Raw genomic sequence first — 22,503 nt, 5'->3', positions numbered from 1 at the left:
ACATTCTATCAATTTAATTCTCAAACACATATAATTAAATATAAATAAAATTAAATGATTATTATATATTATAATAAAATAATAAAAGATGAAACTTTACCAAAATGTTGAAATCGATTAGGGTTTTAGTTAAGAAAATAGTTTTGAATTTTTTTTTAACAATTTCATTACCTGTTTATATCTATTTTTTTGACACGATGTCTAAAATTATTTATAGCCCTTTCTTAGCCTATAAATAGAAAGACAATACGCTTCAACACACTCGATCTCACGTCTTCTTACATTGGCAACAATACCCCTACATGTTAGAAAAAAGAAAAAGAAAAGAAAAAGCCCAAAATCTAAACTCAGCCCATTTTCAATTATTAAGCAATTCAGCCCATTTCAATTCTCTAGTCCCAGTGGTAAACGCCGCCGTTGCAATCTAGGGTTTGTAGCAACCTCCCCAATTAGATCTATAAATACCATGAAAACCCAGACTTTCGCCATATTCTCCTCTTCTTCACAGCTAGGTTTCATTTCGTTTTTTTCAGCTTTCAGATCTATGGCTTATGGTTTTCATTTCCCCGAAATTTTCTTTCCTTCGTTTTGTTTTTGTCATCGATCAATTGATGAGAAGAAAAAAAACTGCAACAATATGAATGGATTTATTCCATGATTACTTGTATTTAAGTCTCTGATGATCGTGCCTTTGTTTTATTTATTTATTGAAATTTATTAAACAATTATCCATTTTTTCGTTGTAAATTTCTTTAAAATTTTGAGATATGATGAGGTTTAATTGGTCCGTGTTTCTGATTCAACCGTGACAGACAATTTTTTTTACCAAACTCTGATCTCAAAATTCAAGTTGCGATATTTTTTCTATTTTACTGGCGATTAAAAATCTTTTTTTTTTTGATTAAAAGTTTCAATTTGTGTTTCCAAGTTGAGAAGTTAATTTGATTAGCTCTATGATTAATCAGCCTAATATGGGCAATATACGCTATTCCGATTTGCAGAAATGAGCAGAAATTTTGAGAGAAAGAATGAGAGCTAATTGTGAACATTGTTTTGATTTTATCTTCTGTTAAAATGCTTTGCTATGATGAATTATGAAATAAATTCACATGTCAGACTTCAGAGATTTGTTTAAAAATCTATGAGAAGAAAAGTCATGTCTTCTGAGCAGATATGTATATTTTTGATAATCCTCTATTTTATAAAATAGAGTAGTTCTAGGTCTATTTTTTTATTTTTTCCATTTTATGATATAGTTATCCTTTTATTTTAATTTAATAATAATTGAGTATAAAGATCGAAGATAATAAAAATAAATGGAATATTGTATTTATAGCTCTTTATTAAACCTTGCAAAAGTGATTGGGTATTTTTCAAATCACAAGGACTAATTAGATTTTTTTTATCAAAAGATTTTATTACTTTTTTCTATATATATTTATTTATATTGGATGGTACATTGATAATATAGAATTTTATTTATTATTAATAATTTGAATGATGACTCATCAATTAAAATAAAATTAAGTGGTTGTAAATTAATTTATTAAATGATTTATTATCATATAATTTATTGATAATACATAAATTATACTCTCACTATGTCAAATTTTTTTAAAGATTAAAATTAGAGTAAAAAATAAGTTGACTAAACTTAAACAGAGCGTTAAATTTATTAAATTATTTAAAATTAAGTTTAAATTGATAAAATATGTAAGTATTGAAGATTAAATGTATTAAAAGTAGGAGAATATTAGAAGTAGGGTACATTCATAATTTAAAAAAAAATATTTTTTAATATTTTACTGTTTCTCTATTGGATATTTGTGAACTACATACCTTGATTGTGAAGTATCAAATATTTTTTAATATTTTACTAGTTTGGTTCAGTTAATGGTTAAGGGTTTAAAAGGATCGATTAATTCAATTAATGATAGTTCAGGTCGATTAACCAATTGAACACTCCTATATACACTAAACTTTACTTGTGGAATTAAAAAACTCCATTAGTAGTAGACAGAATACTAATGCTATAACTTATCTAAAATTATAATCATTAAAAAAATTAACACTTGAAAGCATTTGTAAAAACAATAAAAAATTAAATATATAACTACTTAAAAAATTTTAAATATACAAGGAATAATTACAAGTGTGATTATGGCTGCAAATGAACTGAGCTTAATATGAACAAATCTCTGTTTATGTTCGTTTGGTTATTTTTAAGCTTGTTCGTGTTTGGCTTGTGTTCGTTAAGAAATTCAAATTTTTGTTCATGTTTGTTTATTTATAATTTTGTGTGTTCATGTACGTTTGTTTAATGATTTTAATGATCAAGAACATGTTCATTTAACTTAATCGAACATGTTCATGAACAATGTTAATAAATAATAAACAAACAATAAATAGACACAAACACACACATATTGTTTAGATATAAAATAGTCAAACATAAATATTAATAATTATATTATAAATGAAAATAAGATATAGATCCAGATAATTTTATTAATATATACTAATGGAAGTTTTATAAAAAAAGATCATTAATAAAGAATCAAGTCATGAACAAGCTTGCTTTAGTGTCACGGACTTAGAATTTTTTCACGCGATCCGTGCGGCCTTAGGCAGTTTCTTTGCTTAAAAATGCCTAAGTCAGCCTAACTCGCAATGATAACGGATTCAACAGTAAAAACACCTAAGTCAGCTTAAACTCGCAATGATAAAAGATTCAACAGAATTTCCTCAAGGCACCTGCGAAGAACAGCAAAAGAACGAAGTAAGATTTAACTTTGAAAGATGAACAAAAGCAAAAACATTGGGGAGAAAAGTTTGAATAAACACTCTCAAGATTCTTATTAACAATTGAATGAATTACAATGAGCAAAGATGTCTCTATTTATAGTTGAACCTCAAAGTACATCAAGGGCTACAATTAAAAGCTGTATACAATTAGAACTCTAAGACACAATTAGAAGCTGTATACAATTAAAACTATAAGATTACATAATCATATATTCTTGAATCACTTTCCATTTTTACCAAGCTCTTGAGATGGGCTTTTAATCTCTCCAGGCAATGGACTAGTTTGGTTGGGTCAAATGACCTCCCTCAAATATGATGGATCGCACAAGTTTGTCATGGTTGCGTGCTCCCATACGCAACTCATGACACTAGAACGTAAATGAACCGAACACATCTCTATCCGTGTTCGTTCGTTTACTAAACGAAGATAAAAAATTTATTCATTTACATAAATAAGTATAAATAAACGTTATACAAATAGTTCACATGATTTATACCCTTGGCGTGATAACTTTATTTATGGAGGAAAAGAATGGCTTAACATTTTCTGGAATGACTCAATTTTTGAGGGACTAAAACACAATTATACCAAACATGTCTTTTAACTAAAATTGTATAAAAATCTCAAATTTCATTTTCTTCATCGACGACAATTTCAGTATCTTCTTCTCCAAAATTTTCTCTTTAAAAAAGTTGATTTGGCAACTTTTATGGTTTAGCTTTTGGTTTCATTTTTGTCACTTGTCATCCAATGAAAGAAAAATGAAAGACCTAGCAATCTTCTTCCCTATTCAAAAACATCTTCCAAAATATCAACTTTTCACGGAGATATATTTTGACCACAATTTTTGTGGGTTTCATCCTAAAAGTGAAAGAAGAACAACAAAATCAATTTCTCCAAATCAAAACCCATCAGGAATCTTAATTTTTTAATTTTATTTCCCCAAACTAAAATCCCGAAAGCTGGATGTTCTCTTCATAAATCAAAATGGGTGTTTGAAATCGAAACCTCTAAAGGTTTTGAGATGGAAACATGATCGAGGCCATCAACGACGACGCTGAGGAAGTTAAAACCTGGAACAAGATTCGTCATCGTGACTGGAGTGAAGGACTTGACGAAGGTGAAGACAAGCTTGAGCTCTGCGATTGTGGTGGTGAAAAATGAAGCTTTGCATTTGAGTTGTGGAAGGAGAGAAATCTATGGGTTTCGGGGTTGAAATTGGAAATTTTTTAAGGCTTGGGTAAACAGTCCTCAAATTAAAAAAAAGAAAAAAGAGTATTAGAGTTTTTTTATTTTTACTTAATTGAGCACTTGAACTTTTAAAATGCACTAAAAAGGCCTTCAAACCTCTTAAAAAAATTAAACTCTTACTTTTTTCACTCAATTGAGTATTTAAACTTTTAAAATACATAAAAAACCCCTCAAATTCTTACAAAAAAGCAATTAAGTCCTTGCTCTTATTAAAAATTATAAAAAATTATAAAAAAATACATTTTAAATAAATTATTAAATTTTAATAAAAATATAAAAAAATTAAAATTTATTAAAGATTAGAATTTTTTTACAGAAATAGTAAAAAAAATTGTAAAATTTTATAAAAATAAAAAAATTAATGACCCCTAATTTTTTTCAATTAAAGAAATTACGTATTGCAACACAGCGTGACATATGGCGAAAATGATAAATAAAAATAAAAATCAATAAAAGTTATAGAAAAATTTAAAAATGCTTCTTTTGGTATGATAATTTTTATAATTTTTTTACGAAATTTATATTTCTTTACATTTTATATAATTTTCTTATGACTTTATAAAATCTTATAATCTTTTATACTTCTATACATTTTATAAATTTGTACGATATTTATAATTTTTATATTTTTTACGATTTATATATATATTCTAATTTTTAATAAATTTTTAATATTTTATATTTTTTTATTAAAATTTAATAACATTTATTGCTTTTATTGATTATAAATTTTTATATTTTTTTCTAATTTTCAATAAAAGCAAGGGCTTAATTGTTTTTTTTTAAAGTTTGAGAGTCTTTTTGATACATTTTGAAAGTTCAAGTACCCAAATGAGTGCAAAAAAAAATAGGGCTTAATTGTTTTTTTTAAGTTTGAAGGCTTTTTGCACCATTAAGCTTTTTTTTTAATTGAAAAAAGGGTAAAATTGTTTCAAAGTCCCTTGACTTGGCAATTTTTTTGCAAAAATGTGACATGTGGCGTCATAAGAGTGGTTCACATGTCCTGACAGCTCATGCATTAACGTCGTTAGACTCAAGTACCTTTTTCGAAGACGGAAGCAAAGTACAGGGGCACATTAAACATTTAGAAACTTTAGGTACCACATTGAAAATTTTGCTAAAGAAAAAGGGACAATGTATGAAATTATACCAATATATAATAATTCATTTCCAAAACATATAAATAAAATTAAAATTAAAAACAAAAATACAATACATATTTATACAGTGGTGGAATTAGGCCCATCAATTGTAAAGAGATAGAATCATGATTAGAGGTGTGCATGGGCTGGGCCGGGTCGAGTTCGACTAAAAATTTAGGCCCATTTGCTAAGTTCGGGCCCGACTCAGCTCGCCCATATTAATTTTTATATTATTTTTTGTATAATGTTAAAATATATATAATACATAAAAATACTAAAAATATCAAAATAAATATTTCCCAACAAATTGAAAATAAAATTTAAAAAATATGTATACTTAAATAACACTAAGATTGATGCAACTTAACAAGCAAGTGCCTCTAAAATAATAACAAAATTAAAATAAAATAAGTTTTATACAATATCCAAATAATAACAACAAAATAGTAGCAACATAATAGTAAAATTGTAGCAAAATAAGGAGAAAGCAATAAGAAAATAATATTAAAAAAAATTTATCCTTTAATGAATTCGGGCTGAGCCAGGCCCAGGTCCGACCTGTTTTTTAAACGGGCCTTATTTTTTTGTTCAAACCTATTTTTTGAGCCTATATTTTTACCAAAACCTTTCTACATTTCGAGCATGTTTTCGAGTTGGGCCATGAACAGGTCTAATCATGAACAATCAGGTATAACAAAAACCAAGCTTTGAAGCTTTTTTGGGCTGAGAGTTTTCCTTAATTATTTTAAATATTTGTATACTTTTTAATAATTAAATTTTTTATTTTTTAATATTTTTAAATTAAAAAAAAGTTATTTTAGTAGCTAACGTTATAAGAAACAATAAAAGCAATATTAAAACATAATTGTAACTTCCAGAAGAATTAAAATATTATAAGAAACAATTAATAAATAATAAAATACAATTTAAAACAATTAATTAATATAAAATTTAACAATAAATTTTAAAAATAACATAATACAAATATTTATTATTATTACCAAATTTCGGAGAAAAGTAATAAAATGTAAAATTTTATAATTAAAAGTTATCCAAAATCTATATTTACTAAAAAGGGTGTGAAAATATATTACTATATATTTAAATAATGATATGTAAAATTTTAATTGTGATAAACAAGAATTAAAGTATTTAAATATTGAGAAAAACATATAAAAATAAACATTAATAAGGGTTGGAGAATAGTTGAAAAATGAAAAAAGGTCAAATCATGCTATTAGACCTTGTACTTTGTGTAAATTATGGATTTAGTATCAATACTTTAATTTTATCAATTTTAGTCCCTATACTTTTCGAATTTTGAAATTTTAGTCTTAACCCAGTGATAATAGTTAAATCTATTTGGTTAATTGATGTTATTAGTCCTGTATTATATGTAATGTTATAAATTTAGTCCACGTTCACTAATTAGATCATTCTTCGTGGTTATGTTTTTTGAATTTCAAAATTTTAGTCTTAAAGCAAACGACAGTCGTTAAATTTATTAACTGATTTTTTTATGAGTAATATGTGAAAATAAAAAAATAGACATAGCATTGCACATGTGATAATATGTTTGACACATTTTAAAAATAACAAAACTTAATATGTTTGACACATTTTAAAAATAACAAAACTTAACTTAATAAATTTAATAGTTATCATTTGGTTTGAACTAAAATTTTCAGATTCTAAAAGTACGGAACTGGAAATGACCAAATTAAAGTACATGTACTAAATCCATAACTTACGCAAAGTACAAGGTCTAATAGCAAAATTTGACCAAAAAAGTACTTAATTAAAAAAATAATAAAAAGTTTAATTTACCCGTATAAACTCTTTTAGAAGCTGGGAATATATAATATTAGGAATATATCAAAATTTAAGATATGTTAGATTAACTAATCAAAATCTCAAAATTTTTATTTTTGTCAAAAAATTAATTTTGATTATCACATTGTTAATTGTTTTATATATTTTTAAAAAATAGAATCATATCCATAATTTGATAGTAGTTATAGAAAATCATTTTTTTAAATTATTAAATTTTATTTTATTATTTTACGAAAGAAAATCTTTAATTTATAATCTTTTCATTTGTTTCAATTTCTAAAAATATTAGTCAATTAGTTAGTATCGACATTGTTGCCGGTACAAGAGGATGTAGGTTCGAATGTGCTGAAGCGCATTATCCTCTTAATTAAGGATTGAGAAATGATTATGAGTAGTTCTAGACATCGTATCAAAAAATAAAAACCAAAAATCATGATGCTGCACTCATAAAAAATATATAACGGTTAAAGACATTATTATATATTTAGCATCATAATATTTTATTGATACTAATTTTAATAAAAAAAACATAATCTTCTGTCATAATGTTTATGAATTAGATTTTGGAAATTTATAGATTATTTGTAACAATTATTAAATTAATTGTATACGAACAAATTTAAATAATCTATACAACGGAAAATTTTAATAAAAATTAGAAACTTATACAAATCTAATTAACTATTTTCAAAATACCAAAAGTATCCCTATCAACTTTTTAAATACTTAAATTACCCTATTAATTCTAAAGACTCTATGTGGAGTTAGACTTACTCATGGGTCGGGTCACCCACCCGGACCCGCTTGACAAATGAGAAGATTTTGATAAAATATGAGGCTCTAAAAATGGGTCGAGCCTTGGGCAAGACTTTTGGCCTGATCTCGGCCTAACCCGAATATAATACATTATAATCATGTGTGTTAAATAATAAATATAAATAAACCCAATAACAATTAAACTCATTACCCAAAACCTAAAAACACACTTATCGAACTAAATAACCTAACCCAAAATATAAAATTTTAAAATTATATTTAATACAATAAAATATTTATTATATTTATTTGTTTTTTTTAATGTAAATATTTTTTAATATATTTTTAATGTGTTAGAAAACTTTTATTTTAACTCTTGTTTTGTGCATTTAGTGTATTATATATATTTTTAAAAAAATATTTTAAATAAAAATAATATTAAAAAATTAAATATGAGCGGACTAGGTCAAACTCAAGTTTACCTTTTTTAAATTGGTTTGGTTTTAGACAAAAGATAATCCCATTTTTGGGCTGAGTTAGACCCATGATTGAAATTTTGATCTAGATACTTTGTGTAGGCTCAGCCCGACCCATGAGTACATTTATATCGAATTGATTTTATATTATACTTAGCATATAATCTCTACGAGATTGATCTTATAATAGTTTAATATAAAGCTAATTTTCATTGATTTCATATTTTTATAAAATGATTATATTTCAATTTTAAAGCTTTTTCTGCTTGACTCAAATTTAAAGTTCGAGATTAATAATTTTTAAATATTATGAATAGTAAATTATACTATTATTACTATGTAAAATGTAATGATAAATTGAATTTAAATGTAAAATGTAAAGCTTGAGATAAGTACATTGTTAATATAAACCCAAAAATTGTTTAAATGCTAAATAGTATATTCAACACATTTGATTTTTTTTTTATAATGACTTAATTTATCTACAAAGTCTTTAGATGTTTTAATTCAGAGGTTATATTTTTATATATAATTTATAAATATTTAATGATTTTAAAATTAAATTATCTCTTATAAAAAAGTTGAAATGAGCAAAAATAACGATTTAATAATTAGCTTAGCCTTTCGGGGAAAAAAGCCCATTATAAAATATTACATTACCCACTATTTCTAGTATAGAATATAGATAATTTAAATTAATTGAAGAAAAAGGAAAAAGAAGAAGAAGAGATAAATCCAAGAGTATTTTATCAAAATTAATTCTATTAGTTTATTTACATATGTAAATAAAATAAAAAAAATTAAGACACGATAATATATAATTGAATCATACTAACTTCAATAATAATAGAACATGTTTTTTTTAAAGAAAAAAACATTATAAAGAACTACTTAGAGATGTACCTAAGCCTCTTGGGAGGCATTTTAAAAAATTGAAGGCCACCGTTATTGCCAATAGTCATTTTTGTTAGCCTACCAGCATCTTTGTTGTATTCTCTGGAAACATGATGAATCGACTAATGCACAATTTTAGCCATTAACAGTTGGATACTTCTGACCAAACGTAATTCGAACCCTTTGTAGAACTCCTTTGTAAAGTTTTTACCGTCTCTTGACAGTTTGAAAAAATTATGAGTCTGTTGAATGCTCTATTGAGTGCAATAATCAAACCATTCCAAATACCCCATAATTCTGCAGCAAGATAGAATAGATTCCCAAAAACCAATTATAGCCAAGAATCCAACTCCCGTGCCTATCTCGTAAGACCCCCAATCGTGGCAAACTCGAAATCCTCTTTTACTGTACCATCAATGTTAAATTAAATTCAGTTCTCAGATAAAGGTGGGACTAAGTTTGAAACTTGCCATTTAGATACATTTACCTTATGGTATAAGGTATATTGTTTAGCTCAACTGTATGAAACTTTAACCAACTCCTCGACACTCCACGTTATTCTCTAGAAAACAACTAAGTTACGATTCTTCCAAATACACCATGCAACCATTCCAAAGAAACATTGCCAATCCATCCCTTCCAATTGCATTCTAAGTTTATTTTGTAAGTTGGCAACTAACCAATCATGCAAACCCCCAGACAAAAAAGCATTAAACTTGTCTGTTGGTATTCTACAAGACCATATATCTTTACTTGCAAGACCATCATGAATGATGTGTAAGATATCTTTAGAGGCCCATCCATAAAACCCACAAGAATCATCCGACCCAATCCCTCTCTTTAAACGCTTCGAATTTGTAACATCCCAAAAATCGGGTTAGTAATTGAGGGTTTGAGTCAGATGCCAAAATTAAGATATTAATAATTAAATAAAATATTAAAATAATAATCAGAATTAAAAATTTAGGGGAGGAAATTAAAATTAGGTGCTTGATAATTAATTAAATTAAAACGAATTTTGAAAGAAAAATTAGATTTGAAAATAATTAAGGAAATAAGCTTTAATTTAAAATAAAAACCTATTTGAAAAAAAAAAGGAAAGAACTAGAAGGGGAAAAAAGTGAAACAACCTAATTTTTAAAAATCAGTTGCTTATTTAAACACTCCACTGTCCTCTGCCCTCTCATTTGATCTCTCATTCAAAATTTTCCCCAAATCTAAATATGAGTGTAACAACCTGTTTTTCAGTGGTGACAGAACAACGATTTCAGGACCACAAATTTTCATCGTGTCAGCCCATAAATATTATTATAGAATATTTACGAAGTCATTAGGGTCGTATTAATTTTTGGTTAAGTAATTTTAACGTTTAGATAGCTAATTAAAAAAATAGAACTAAATTGAAAAAGGTGTAAAACTTAGTAATTATTGCATTTAGATGATCAAATAGCTTAATTACTAAATGAGGAAGGACCTATGTAGAAATTAGCTCCTAGTTATTGTTTTTGGACGTCAATTGGAATGAAAATGATAAAATAACATGTGTTTAATGACAATTTTGTAATTAAATCAAAATTAAAACAAAGTTAAATGAAGAATAAACATTTTCTTCTTCAACTTGCCGAAGCACAGGAGACTCCAAGCTCTGGTTTCATCTCCCTAGTGCATGTGAACTCAATTCTCACCTATTTCTTACAATTTTTATGTTTTTGAGATTGTTGCAACTAGGTCCAGCTAGCCTGTACCTTCATTTTTGAATTTGTTAAAAATTTTAAAAGTTGACATTGATGAATATTGAATGTTTTTGATGATAATTATGTGTTTGAAGTTTTGACTGTGGTATTTGGTTGTTTTGTGAAGTGATTTTTATTAGATTTTAATTTAAGGATTAAATTGTTAAAATGTTAAAATTTCAAGGTTTTATGGTGAATTTGAGGTATAATTGGGACTTTTTAAGGGCCTAGATTATTCTTCTATAAATTTTGACTTGAAAAAATGGTTAATTTGATGGTTTTTAGGTTAAAGGACTAAATTGAAAAAGTTGTAAAAGTTAGGGGCAATTATGTATTTTTGAAATATAAAAGGGCATAAAATGTAGAATAAATTGGAATATGAAATGTAAGCTAATAATTTATAAATTTTACATTTTAGATCAAGACCATGTTGATTTACGTAGAAAAAGGGAAAATTGCAAAATAGTCCCTAAATTTTTGCAACTATTATAATTCAGTCTAGGTAAGTTCGTTCGGTTTGTAATTTAATATTTATATGAATTTTATGATGATATGATATGAAATAGTGGATATTAATTGTTTAATTGATGATATAAAGTTGTTTGGAAAAATGTTATTGAATTTCGATACTTTGGCCGGATGAAAGCGAAATATAGTACAAATAAATGACGGCATGTTACATGGGGTTGGAGTGGAGATTGATGTGATGTGTTATACATATTTTCCCAAGTATACCTGGTTTAGCATTTGTTGCGAACTCTCGTGTTATATTATCCTATTCAAGCGTGTTATGGGGGAGGATGTATAGCCTACGGGCTAAGCACTTATTACTGAGGCGTGTTATCAGTTGGATTAGCTCTCATGAGCGCTTGGCGTGTTATTGTTTGGATTAGCTCTTATGAGCGTTTGGTGTGTTTCGGTTGGACTACTTGTGTACTCGTATCTGTAAGTAGTTCATTAGGTCGTAAATTATTGTATTATAACTTGTTTAATGACTTTGAATGGCATGACATGAACTTGACATCTTGAATTGACTCCGTTGTAGACATGTAAGTTTTCCTAGAGATTATCATCTAAGCTTTGGATTGAAATATGCAGTTCACTGATTTGCAATTGTGAATGATAGGAAACATGTATTGTTGAATCATTTTTTTATTTGATTGTTATATTTACTTTGATAAAATTTATTGTTTCTATCGATCGAACTTACTGAGCTTCAATAAGCTTACTTGTGTTAATTTCTGTTCTTGTAGATACTTTTGAAGGTTGGATGATCGGATCAGCACTCAAGTCACACTATCCATCCATTTTCGGTAGTTTTTGAATGTTTGTTTTTGATTATATGACATGTAATAGGCTTGTTTTGTCATTAATTTTGTTTTGGTATGTAAATATATTAAGAGTGAGCCTAAGTGCAAGTTGATAACGTATTGTGATATATGTGAATGATGGAAGATGTCTTTGGTATGAACTTTTAGCATATGTTTAACTAATAGATTATATTGTATTGTTGTGACTTGAGGTGCCTATGATATATGTGAATGATCGAAGATGTCCGTATGGCTCACACGGCCGTGTGTCCAGCCCGTGTGGAATGACCCAACCCGTATGGCTCCTGAAACTTGCTCCAATTTTTCGATTTTCGCTCTATTTGCTCCCAAATGCTCTCCTAAGTATAGAAACATAATTTAAAGGAATAGGAGCATATAATTCTCCATTTTAAATCGAATGATCATCCAAAAACACATGACGAAACATGTTACTTTTGGCATTTATCAGCCTTTACACAGATATGGAAACTGGGGAGCAAACCTTTTGTATAAGTTCGACTACCAAAATTTTAACTTCTTTAGTCATTTTCAACAACTAAATGAAATAGTGCAATTTTTAGTCCGATTTGAGATCAAAGAGAATTGAATCCGATAGGACATGCTCTTCGGTGAAGACTTAGTCTCCAAACAATAAACACAAACAAATTAAAGACCCTGTTAGCACCCAGTAATCAATTACACAGAAGTAGAAGAAGTGACACTTCTTTTAGATGGCATTTCATATTTAATATTTTTTTTCATGGAAACTTTTGTTCTATGATGACTATAATTTACATGATGTTATTTATTTATTTACACCACATAGGCTGATAATATGGTTTATGGTATAGGAACTGACATTATGATTTTTATTTTTGTTTGCACTAAATTGGTTGATAATATGGTCTATGATATATGAACTTTTTACTATCATGACAATGGTTGACAATATGATACATGCACATTAGTTGACTATCATTTTGGTATAATCACTATAACAACCATTGGTTGATTGTCAATTTTGGTATTATTTTTGGTAATGCAATTAGCTGATTAAGTCAATGCAATTACAATTTTATGGCAATGCAATTATAGTTTCAAAGGAATGTAAGTGGCAAGCATGAGTTCACCATTTAATAATTAAAATGCCAAATAAGAATAGAGTACTCTTTTTATTTAGTAAAATTGATTTTATTAGTAAACTCAAGTGAATTAGAAATAACCAATAATTACAAGAGATGCCAAATACAGATACATCATCTTAGCATCTCATAATAGAGTAGAACATAAAAATGAAATCGTCATTTACGAAAAACCCATCTAATTTCCTTTAAAGCACAACATAAATTTCTTTTTAGTATGTGACAAATCATTGTTTGTATATTCTATTAAAGAATCGCCTCAATACAACATATGCACCTCTCTCAATTCCATCTCCACCAATAATGTAAGCCTAAGTTCCACCAATATGTCAATTAGATCGATAGGTCTTGATCATGATAACTAATTATACTTTATTGACAACAATTACAAATATCACACATACCTAATTAATTCCATGATTCTGACTGCAATCAACAATCTTTGGCATCATGCTCACCTCATAATGTTCCTAAGATAGTTCCATAAGTTTATAGATATCATGAACAACCTTCAATATTTTTAGCATAAAACCCCATGTATCCTCCTATAAATGCAAGAATGGATGATATATTTTAAAACATCTTCTAATCAAGGGAAAATCATACCAACATGAAAATGTTAGGTTGACACATTTAATGAAGAAATCTATATAGTAAGAATTTATATGTTTTCCTTAAGTCATTTAGATGGGGTGCCATTATTAGCAAAATTTAGAGCTAAACACTATTACTGATTCAGGAAAACTTTTTTCCTTCAATATTTTGTACGAGAAATGAAAAATATTAAGAACTCACTTATATCTATTTCTGATCACAGTGAAGTGTTGAGATCAAGGCAAAGACCACCACACGTTACAGTACGGGCATGCACGTCATCCAAGTTGAAATATGTGTAGGAAATCGTCAAATGCCCAACTCCTTATCACAAAAAAACATGTAGTTCTCATCATTCCACGTTTCTTTAAAAGTATTTACTTTAAAAAGATTTTATATTTTGCAAGTATTTTTAATTTTAATTTAAATTTTATACTAAATTTTTATTTTATGTCTAATTATCTAAGCCAAACGGCAGCAATAAGATCCAATGAATTACAATGATCAATTCATATATTAACGAGTGACCCCAGTTTCTTTCACTTCTTCATCCACCTTTGCCACACCATTCTCTTTGATTTCTTTCACATCTTTACCGCTTTGTTCCTTTTCTTCTTTCTCAGGTTTTTGCCTCTGTTTTTCTTCTTCTTCTTTCTCCGCCATTGAACGAGCTTCATCCTCAACCTTCTTCTTTGCTTCCTCCTTGGTATCTTTAAGAGCTTCCACCAATCTCTTCAAACAAGTTTCCACATCGTCATAATCTGATTTCGGCATCAAATTCTCCGCAACATCAGCTGGTGTCATATTTGTTTCCCCCAACAATGATTCGATTTCTCCGAACAATGAATGAGAATCAACCTCCAAATAATTCTTCGCAAATACCTTGAATGCTTCAAAGCAACAATAAGACAGTTCAATGTGTTTATCCATTCTTCCCCTCCTTATCAATGCCGGATCAAGCTTCTCAACATAGTTTGTTGTAAAAACAATGATTCTTTCACTCCCACAAGACGACCAAAGTCCATCTATACAATTCGAAAGTCCCGATAATGTAACCTTACTCTCCTTTTTCTCTTCTTTTTTCACCCTTTTGGTGACCGGATCCGAGGGCTCGTCTTCGTTTCCATCTTTCTCCGTCTTCTTACCCCTTTGGCCTGTGAGATCGATAGAGCAATCAATATCCTCGATCACGATAATCGACTTGCTTGACGTATCAAGCAAAAGCCTTCTCAACTCCGTGTTTTCCTTCACTGCAGTGAGTTCGAGATCATAAACATCGTAGTCCAATAGGTTTGCCATTGCCGCAATCATCGATGATTTCCCAGTTCCCGGAGGACCATAAAGGAGATATCCACGTTTCCAAGCTTTCCCAATTCTGGCATAGTAATCTTTCCCTTTGCTGAACTTGTTCAAATCGTTCTTGATTTCCTCTTTCAATTTCGCATCCATAGCCAGTGTATCAAACGTCGCAGGATGTTCGAACAGGACGTTGCTCCACTTGTTGCTTCGGTATCCGTCCCAGTTCTGGCTCGGATTATTCGAATAAAGCTTCCGTTGCCGGTTTCTCGTTTCGATTTCCTTGCCTTCCTTCATAACATGGCTAATATAAGATTGAGTGATCAATTCTATATGGCGTTTATGAACTGTAAGCTTGTAAGATTTCTTTTCATCGTCAACAGGGTAGATTGCAATCCGTGGTGTTTTTGAAGGAATTCTGTTTGCAGACCACCAAAGTTTAACCCCTTGAAATTCTTCAGTAATTTCTTCATTGTAATCCATGCTAAGGATTACGGATTGGCTACCTTTCACAACATCGGCCTTGAGACGCTTGGCCGATGCCGTTGACTTGTCGCTGAGGTAACTTTTGATCCTGGAATAGGCTTCGCTGCGCTTCATGCGTTCGCCAGTGAACTCATCAAAAGTAATTTCGACATAAGGATATGCATATCTCACAATTCTATTGAAATACTTTTCGAAAGAGACTTGAAGCTGGTGAGGAAAGAACTGTTTAAAAACGGTATAAACAAGCATCAATGTTGCCATTGTAGAGCCTAAATGAGACCACATTTCTCCCACCATCGCCATTTTTTCTGTAACTCTTTAAAGTTACTTGGAAGTGTTTTTGAACTTTGATAACTGCTCTATATATATTGGAATAGAGGACTACCTATGACTTGGTGTTCAAGGTATAATTTCCTATATGATTCATGCTGATAGTTTCCAAGCAATTTCCAGAGTAATTGACAGGTCTGTTTCTTTAATATTTTAATAGCTGGAATATAATTTGTTTCTATCTAGGTCGCCAATAATGACCAATGGCTTATCAGATAAAGCAATTGGCGATGTGACTTGAGTAATGCATTGCAGAGTCAGCGAGACAGTCATAGGAGATTTTATAAGAGTTTCATGTGAATTTGATGTGATTAGGTGGCGACTTACGTAAGAAGGAAATGAAAACATTTAGTCGGTGACCATTTTTAGTTAAACTGGTTGACCCAATGATGTCATGCTGCTAGATATCACAATTTGTTAGAAAAATAACTTATGCACGGTAGAATTTAAAGTTTTCCATAAAAATTGAAGGTAAGTTTGGTTCGCTGTATTGGATTAGAGGTGTATTGGATTAGAAGTGTAATAGTAAATCAACTGTTTGGTTGAATGTAATGGAATAGAGGCGTAATAGTAATCTTGTGTTTGGTTGAATGGAATAGAGGTGTAATAGCATAATGGAAAAAACTAAAATGACTAGAATACCCTTAGCATAAATTTGTTTTGGTAAATGATTATTGTTATTGTTATTTAAATTTTAATAAGATTATTATTATCAATAATAAATAATTTAATCATATTTAAACATAATTATTTTTAAATATATTTTAATTAAAATATATAATTTAATAAAATTCTTAATAATTAGCAGAAATTTGTTTTGGTAAATTATTATTGTTATTGTTATTTAAATTTTAATAAGATTATTAATATCAATAATAAATAATTTAATCATATTTAAACATAATTATTATTAAATATATTATAATTAAAATATATAATTTAATAAAATTCTTAATAATTAATATTCTTATATTAAGAGATCTCCAAACGCTATGAAAATATCTCAATCCAAGAATGTTTGATCCTATCCAAAAAGTCGTTGCAAGTCGACTGATTTTCCAAATTTGAAAATTGATAGATTCGGTGAATAAAATTTAATAAATTTCAGCTCATTTGTGCATATATCACAAACTATGTAAAAAGATCAATTGTTAACAATAAAAATAATCAGACAATTACATGTAATGTACCACGTGTACCTCATGCCGACATATAAGGACCGGTTTTAACTATAAAAATGGATGAAATTTTTAACAAAAAGATTAGTTTGCTCTTTGATCTTACGTACACGAACTAATTTGTGCATTCTTTTAGTAGAGAGCAAAATACAATTTTACTTCTAATATAAGTTATTATATTATATAGAGAAAATGAACCCCCAGCAAAGGCATAAACAAAACAAATACTCTTCCATCGCCAAACAAATGTAGAAAAAGTTGAGCGACCAAGATGTGACCCCAACAGCTAAATCTATCAAAAGATGGTTAAGACCTAAATCATAATAATACACCAACATCAACAAATGTGAATTATTTTTCATTTCTGATGAAAACTATGATTTGATTTGCATGTAAACTGCCACTTTCACCAAACAAATGTTACAGCATACAACTATACATCCAATGTTAAACCCTTCAAGTGTTAAAAGCAAAGTACTACATTTCTCAACCTTGAAGAAGAACCCTACTTGTGTACACTTCTTATCCATTGAGAGATACAACTAAAACTAGAAACACTGAAACCCCTTTGATTATGTCAGTCAGGAGGTAACAGCTGATTCTGTAGAGCCTGATGAAGACGCGCCAGTTTCACCTACCACATTCTTCAGTTTAAGAGTACCATAGTTTGCTGAAGAGATAGATTCAGAGATATCACCGATATCCAATGTGTCAGGAAGAGTGTCAGAGGACTCAACAGTGTACATCTAACAAAGAGAACTATCCAATGTACATGAATACCGAAATAAGGGCAAAGGGGTGCATTTTTTAATCCCAACCATAAACTAATTCAAGAATCAAAATCACAAATACTCCAGAAATCACTTCCAATAAAACCAAAGAAAGAACTTGTCGTACAATGAGTAAACAAGAAGCAACCAGCATGAGGAAAACATCCTATCCCCAATATTCAAATTAGCATACATTATTAATGGCATTATAGAATAGGTATATTTCCAAACAAATTTATATGAACAAGATAACACTACACAACCCTCAATTATAATATATTCAACTGAAAGTGAGGTGAATAAAAACAATAAAAGCATCTGAAGGTATACGATCCATAAGAACAAAATATGTGGGGAAATCATTGACATAAATCAATGTATAAAATCATATGAAAGTTCAAAAGGTGGGAGACAAAAACAAGTGGAAAAATCTCTATCATTTGCATAGGGAGGATTAAAACAAATGAAGAAAAACCATGGTTATGCTGAAATAGGCCTGAATGCAGACTAACATCCTTAACTCTTTGATGTCATACAGTTAAAAACAAGTGAAATATGTTACCCACAACATCAGAAAATTATTCATAAATTCAATTACTTCACTACTAGCACTTTCATAGAGGGACACTTGGAAATCTGCAGGATGGAACAGCAAGAGGAGCTAATAATATAGGAAACACTCGAGATGAAAATAATATAGAAAACGAATCCAGCAAGACCACTCAGACAATCAAGTTATATAAATTATAAAATAAAGATAGGCAAGATTTACCTCAAGTTGGTTCATCATGTCAATAGTGGCTTCTAAGTCTCCATTATTAGCCATATAGACATCCAGAACAGAGTCATTGGACAAACCGGGGAATATCATGCGAAGATACTCCAAATCCATGTCGAATTCCTCATCCATAATCTGCTCACCACTCATTTCACCCTGATTTTGCATCAAAGAACCATGACCAGGGTCGCTTTTCAGTGCAACCGGGTGGTTTCCAATGCCAGGGATTGCAGATTCAAGTGAAGCATTGCTACGTGAGGAAGGATCAAACCAAGAAGACTCATTTCCAGCCTTAATATCTTTAGCTATGGAACCCTCCCTTTTGGCAAGTGGTATGTATGATGCTGCACAGGGATTCAACGAAGAAACCTCTGGCTTCATTCTCTTTGCTGGAGAAGAATACTAATCATTTTAGCCCCCATAACATAAAAACACAAATTAAATTAGATTACTAGGCAAAATCATTCATTTTTTAAAAGAACAACCCAGAAAAATGGAAATCTAATAGCAAAAACAACATACTGAATGAATATGAATATGAGCAAGTCTAATCCTAACAAGATAAAAACACACATAGAAAAAGAAAAAATGATTGTAAATTGGAATAAACTGTGACTTTTCTTGCATTGATAGGATCATTCTGGATTTTTTTTTAACATGCAACTAAGCATCGAAAACCTGTCACGCAATTAGAACAAAATAAACTCTATGTACACAAGTTGCTGTTCTTCAAATAATCATAATAATAATCATCTAATAACGAAGTAGATAACTCAATTATTCAAAAAGAATTAAGAAGTGGAAAATTACCAATCACAAGGTGGAAAAAATTCTTGGAATGTTTTAAATTGAATTTTATCAAGAAAGTAAGGAAAATTCCCTTTAAACTTTCAGGTCTTTGATTCCATGAGGGCCGTAAAGATCAACCAATGAGAAAACAACCAAAATCAAAGATTAGTAAGAAATTTTTACCGAAAATTAAAGCAAAAACTCCAGCAAAAGAGAAGAAGAAACAAAAGATTCCGTGTTTCGATGAAGTTTATATGATCAGGCCCTGAAAGTGCAATGAAGAAGACACTAACAAGACAGCCATTAAAACTCAGTACAGAGAGAAGAAGAGAGTTAGAACAATTACAGGATAATTGAGAGCAAAAGAGAGTTAGAAACCTTTACCTTTCAGTAGCAGTAACCTGGAAACCCACCAATTGAGAGCAATCGAAGGAGTGACACAGAGAAAAAGAAAAGAAAAAGGTCGACTGGTTGAGAAGGCAAATCGAAAGAGTGACTGGTTGTAAAGAAAAAGAAAAGAAGAGGTTGAGAGACAGATGAAGAGGCGAAGGAATGGGGAAGCCAATCGGGAGGCGAAGGTAGAACGAAGGTAGAACGAAGGAAGAGGCGACGGAATGGGGAAGCCAATTGGGAGGGTAAAACAGGGAGGGATTTGGATGCAGCACCTAATCTGAGAAAAAGGGCTGTATTACAAATCGGTGGTTTTCACCGATTAGATCTGTATTGTATTACATGGGTATTAGAAACACATTCAACCAAACGATGGAATAAAGATGTATTAGGTGGGGTCCACCGATTAGGGGTGTATTGGCACCCAACCCAACATACTCTGATGATATTTATAGTTTTAAATTTCTTCAAATTGAATATTTGTGTTTTCTGAATTAAGGAAATTTGCCAATGAATATGCAATAATAATCTCACAAATTTTAATAACAAGTACTCACGAAAAATAGAATTTAATTGAGTGGGTTTTATTTAATAAGTGTTTATTTGACTAATCCTCAATCTTTATTTATAGAGAAAATAATAAGAGTTTTAGTAGAACAAAATTTAACTGAATTGTAATATTTTACGAGGAAACACGACCCCCACAAGGAGTGTATATGAAGGGGGTAGCTAGGGGTGTGAAAAAAATTTTAAACTGAAAAAATCGAAGTGAAACGAACCGATGTTCTTTTTCGGTTTAATTAATTTTTATGCTTGGTTTATTTGGTTTAATTGGTTAATTTTTGATTTTGACATTTTAAACCGAATAAATCAATTAAGGTCATAACTCATAAGGCAATAATCTTATAACCTATTTATATACCTAAACTCAAATTTAAACCTTAAACCCAAATACTCATTAAAATCAATATTTTTAAAAGCTGAATCCATTAAAATTTAAAACTCAATACCCATTAATATTTAAAACCAAAATTGATAATTTAATTTTTTATGATATTCATTTTAATTTTTATCATTTAATAAATAAAAGATCAAATTGATATATACCCGTTAACAAGAATAGAAGACATGAAAATGATATGTTGACCATGGAAAAAAATCATTTTTTTAAGTTCCTTAAAAATTGTTTGATTTAATTTTTAATATTTTTATAATAAAATTGAAATAAAATTAAAAGTAATATGTTATACTAAATTGAAGAAAGAAAACAATTATGTAACACCCCAAACCCGGCCTAAACGTTAGGATCAAGTCTGAAGAGTTACATTAATGTTATTAGAAAAACTAGCTTTTATAAACACAGTAAAAAAAAAAGTCTAACATATTATAACATTCCTAAAAACCCAACCGATAATTGAACAATCTTAGAAAGTTCTAATGCAAATAAAATACTAAAATTACAGATAACATAAAAGGTGATAAAGCAGAATGACCGAGCTTCCATTACACCGACCTGATCAAGACTGTGAGTTACCTGTAATTCCATCAACAGAAAAAATGAGTTGATAACTCAGTGTGTAACTGATATAAATTCAATTAGAAGTATAAATATAATAGTACATTCCTAAACTCGTGTTCAAATCAGAATCAGAGGATATCCAGTACAGTCTTAACCAGTCAAAGGAATATTAGAACAGTTCAAGTTCAGATACAGAACAGATAAAAAATAGATGCAGTTTTTCCTACCCCCATCCTTTACACACGATCTTCGACCAACCCAACACACCATTAAGAGAATTTAAATACCCATCTAGCCCTACACACCACATAGTGTTGGTCTGACATGTTCAACGTGATTGTAGACTAGCTGCCAAATCAAATTGTGATAAGACGCCAGATTCACATATAAATTGTAGCTTAGCCATTGAACTAGAACATATCACTTCCTCTTTTACAAAATTCCCACCCAATGTAAATGTAGATTACTAATGTCAAATATTAAGAACGTATACATAGTTATGCAGATACAGTTCATAGTCAAGTAGTATAGATCAATATCATCAACAGTCATCCTAATTAGTATACATTTAGATAGCGAATTATTCAGTCTCATATCATTATATAACAACTTATACGGTTTAAATCAAGTCATATGTACACTACAGAGGCCTACGCTCGCGTCAAACGACGCTTATGACCCCAAGGATAAATCTCACTTTTGATCCATACGCCTGTGTGAGTTTACTCGGCCTAAATTACTGGCTTGTATGGTTTACACAGCCTGACACACGCCTGTGTCGCATGCCCGTGTAGTCTTGAATCGCAAACAGTGGGTTACACGGCCTGGACACACGCCCTTGCCTCTAGCCCGTATAGTCCTTAATGACAAACAATGAGTCATACGGCCTACCACATGATTAACACATGGTCGTGTGGCGTCGATAATCATGGTTTTTGGAGTCTAAATTTTGCAAAGACTCGGGTTTTTAGTATGCACCTGATGTAGTTTTTGACGTAAGAGTAACGCAGAGGAACCCTGGACCCTAGAA

At 29.6% G+C, this 22,503-nt stretch overlaps 2 protein-coding genes and 4 non-coding genes across 6 annotated transcripts; 4 read left to right on the top strand and 2 right to left on the bottom strand.

The window, feature by feature from the left end:
* Window positions 1-602: 602 nt before the first annotated feature.
* LOC121221552 (small nucleolar RNA Z199) lies at window positions 603-685 on the top strand. Its single transcript, XR_005918943.1, has one exon. It is a non-coding gene; the product is annotated as a small nucleolar RNA Z199 (small nucleolar RNA).
* Window positions 686-762: 77 nt separating this feature from the next.
* LOC121221407 (small nucleolar RNA SNORD18) lies at window positions 763-840 on the top strand. The gene has a single exon (XR_005918799.1). It is a non-coding gene; the product is annotated as a small nucleolar RNA SNORD18 (small nucleolar RNA).
* A 107-nt stretch (window positions 841-947) lies between these two features.
* Window positions 948-1,037, top strand: LOC121221553 (small nucleolar RNA U54). Its single transcript, XR_005918944.1, has one exon. It is a non-coding gene; the product is annotated as a small nucleolar RNA U54 (small nucleolar RNA).
* A 39-nt stretch (window positions 1,038-1,076) lies between these two features.
* LOC121221554 (small nucleolar RNA R64/Z200 family) lies at window positions 1,077-1,174 on the top strand. The gene has a single exon (XR_005918945.1). It is a non-coding gene; the product is annotated as a small nucleolar RNA R64/Z200 family (small nucleolar RNA).
* A 13,179-nt stretch (window positions 1,175-14,353) lies between these two features.
* On the bottom strand, window positions 14,354-16,613 carry LOC107892326 (AAA-ATPase ASD, mitochondrial). The gene has a single exon (XM_016817378.2). The coding sequence runs from the start codon at window positions 16,020-16,022 to the stop codon at window positions 14,454-14,456; it is 1,569 nt and encodes a 522-aa protein (XP_016672867.2). The 5' UTR covers window positions 16,023-16,613; the 3' UTR covers window positions 14,354-14,453.
* A 989-nt stretch (window positions 16,614-17,602) lies between these two features.
* On the bottom strand, window positions 17,603-20,351 carry LOC107893026 (polyadenylate-binding protein-interacting protein 5). The gene is made up of 4 exons (XM_041101640.1): window positions 19,949-20,351; window positions 19,748-19,829; window positions 18,770-19,164; window positions 17,603-17,973 (listed from the first exon to the last, which is right to left on the bottom strand). Exons 3-4 carry the CDS (start codon window positions 19,154-19,156, stop codon window positions 17,809-17,811), a joined length of 552 nt encoding a protein of 183 aa, XP_040957574.1. The 5' UTR covers window positions 19,157-19,164; window positions 19,748-19,829; window positions 19,949-20,351; the 3' UTR covers window positions 17,603-17,808.
* Between the last annotated feature and the right edge of the window lie 2,152 nt (window positions 20,352-22,503).

The sequence above is a fragment of the Gossypium hirsutum genome, chromosome D09 (assembly GCF_007990345.1).
Source record: "Gossypium hirsutum isolate 1008001.06 chromosome D09, Gossypium_hirsutum_v2.1, whole genome shotgun sequence".
Taxonomy (NCBI): Eukaryota; Viridiplantae; Streptophyta; class Magnoliopsida; order Malvales; family Malvaceae; genus Gossypium; species Gossypium hirsutum.
The sequence above is the reverse complement of the archived record's forward strand: the minus strand, read 5'-3'. Positions and strand labels throughout refer to the sequence as shown.

Coding starts and splice junctions, on each gene's coding strand:
- LOC107892326 (XM_016817378.2), bottom strand. CDS start 16,022: ATGGCGATGGTGGGAGAAATGTGGTCTCATTTAGGCTCTACAATGGCA.
- LOC107893026 (XM_041101640.1), bottom strand. CDS start 19,156: ATGAAGCCAGAGGTTTCTTCGTTGAATCCCTGTGCAGCATCATACATA. Junction 17,974..18,769: donor ACATGATGAACCAACTTGAG/GTAAATCTTGCC, acceptor TCTCTTTGTTAG/ATGTACACTGTTGAGTCCTC.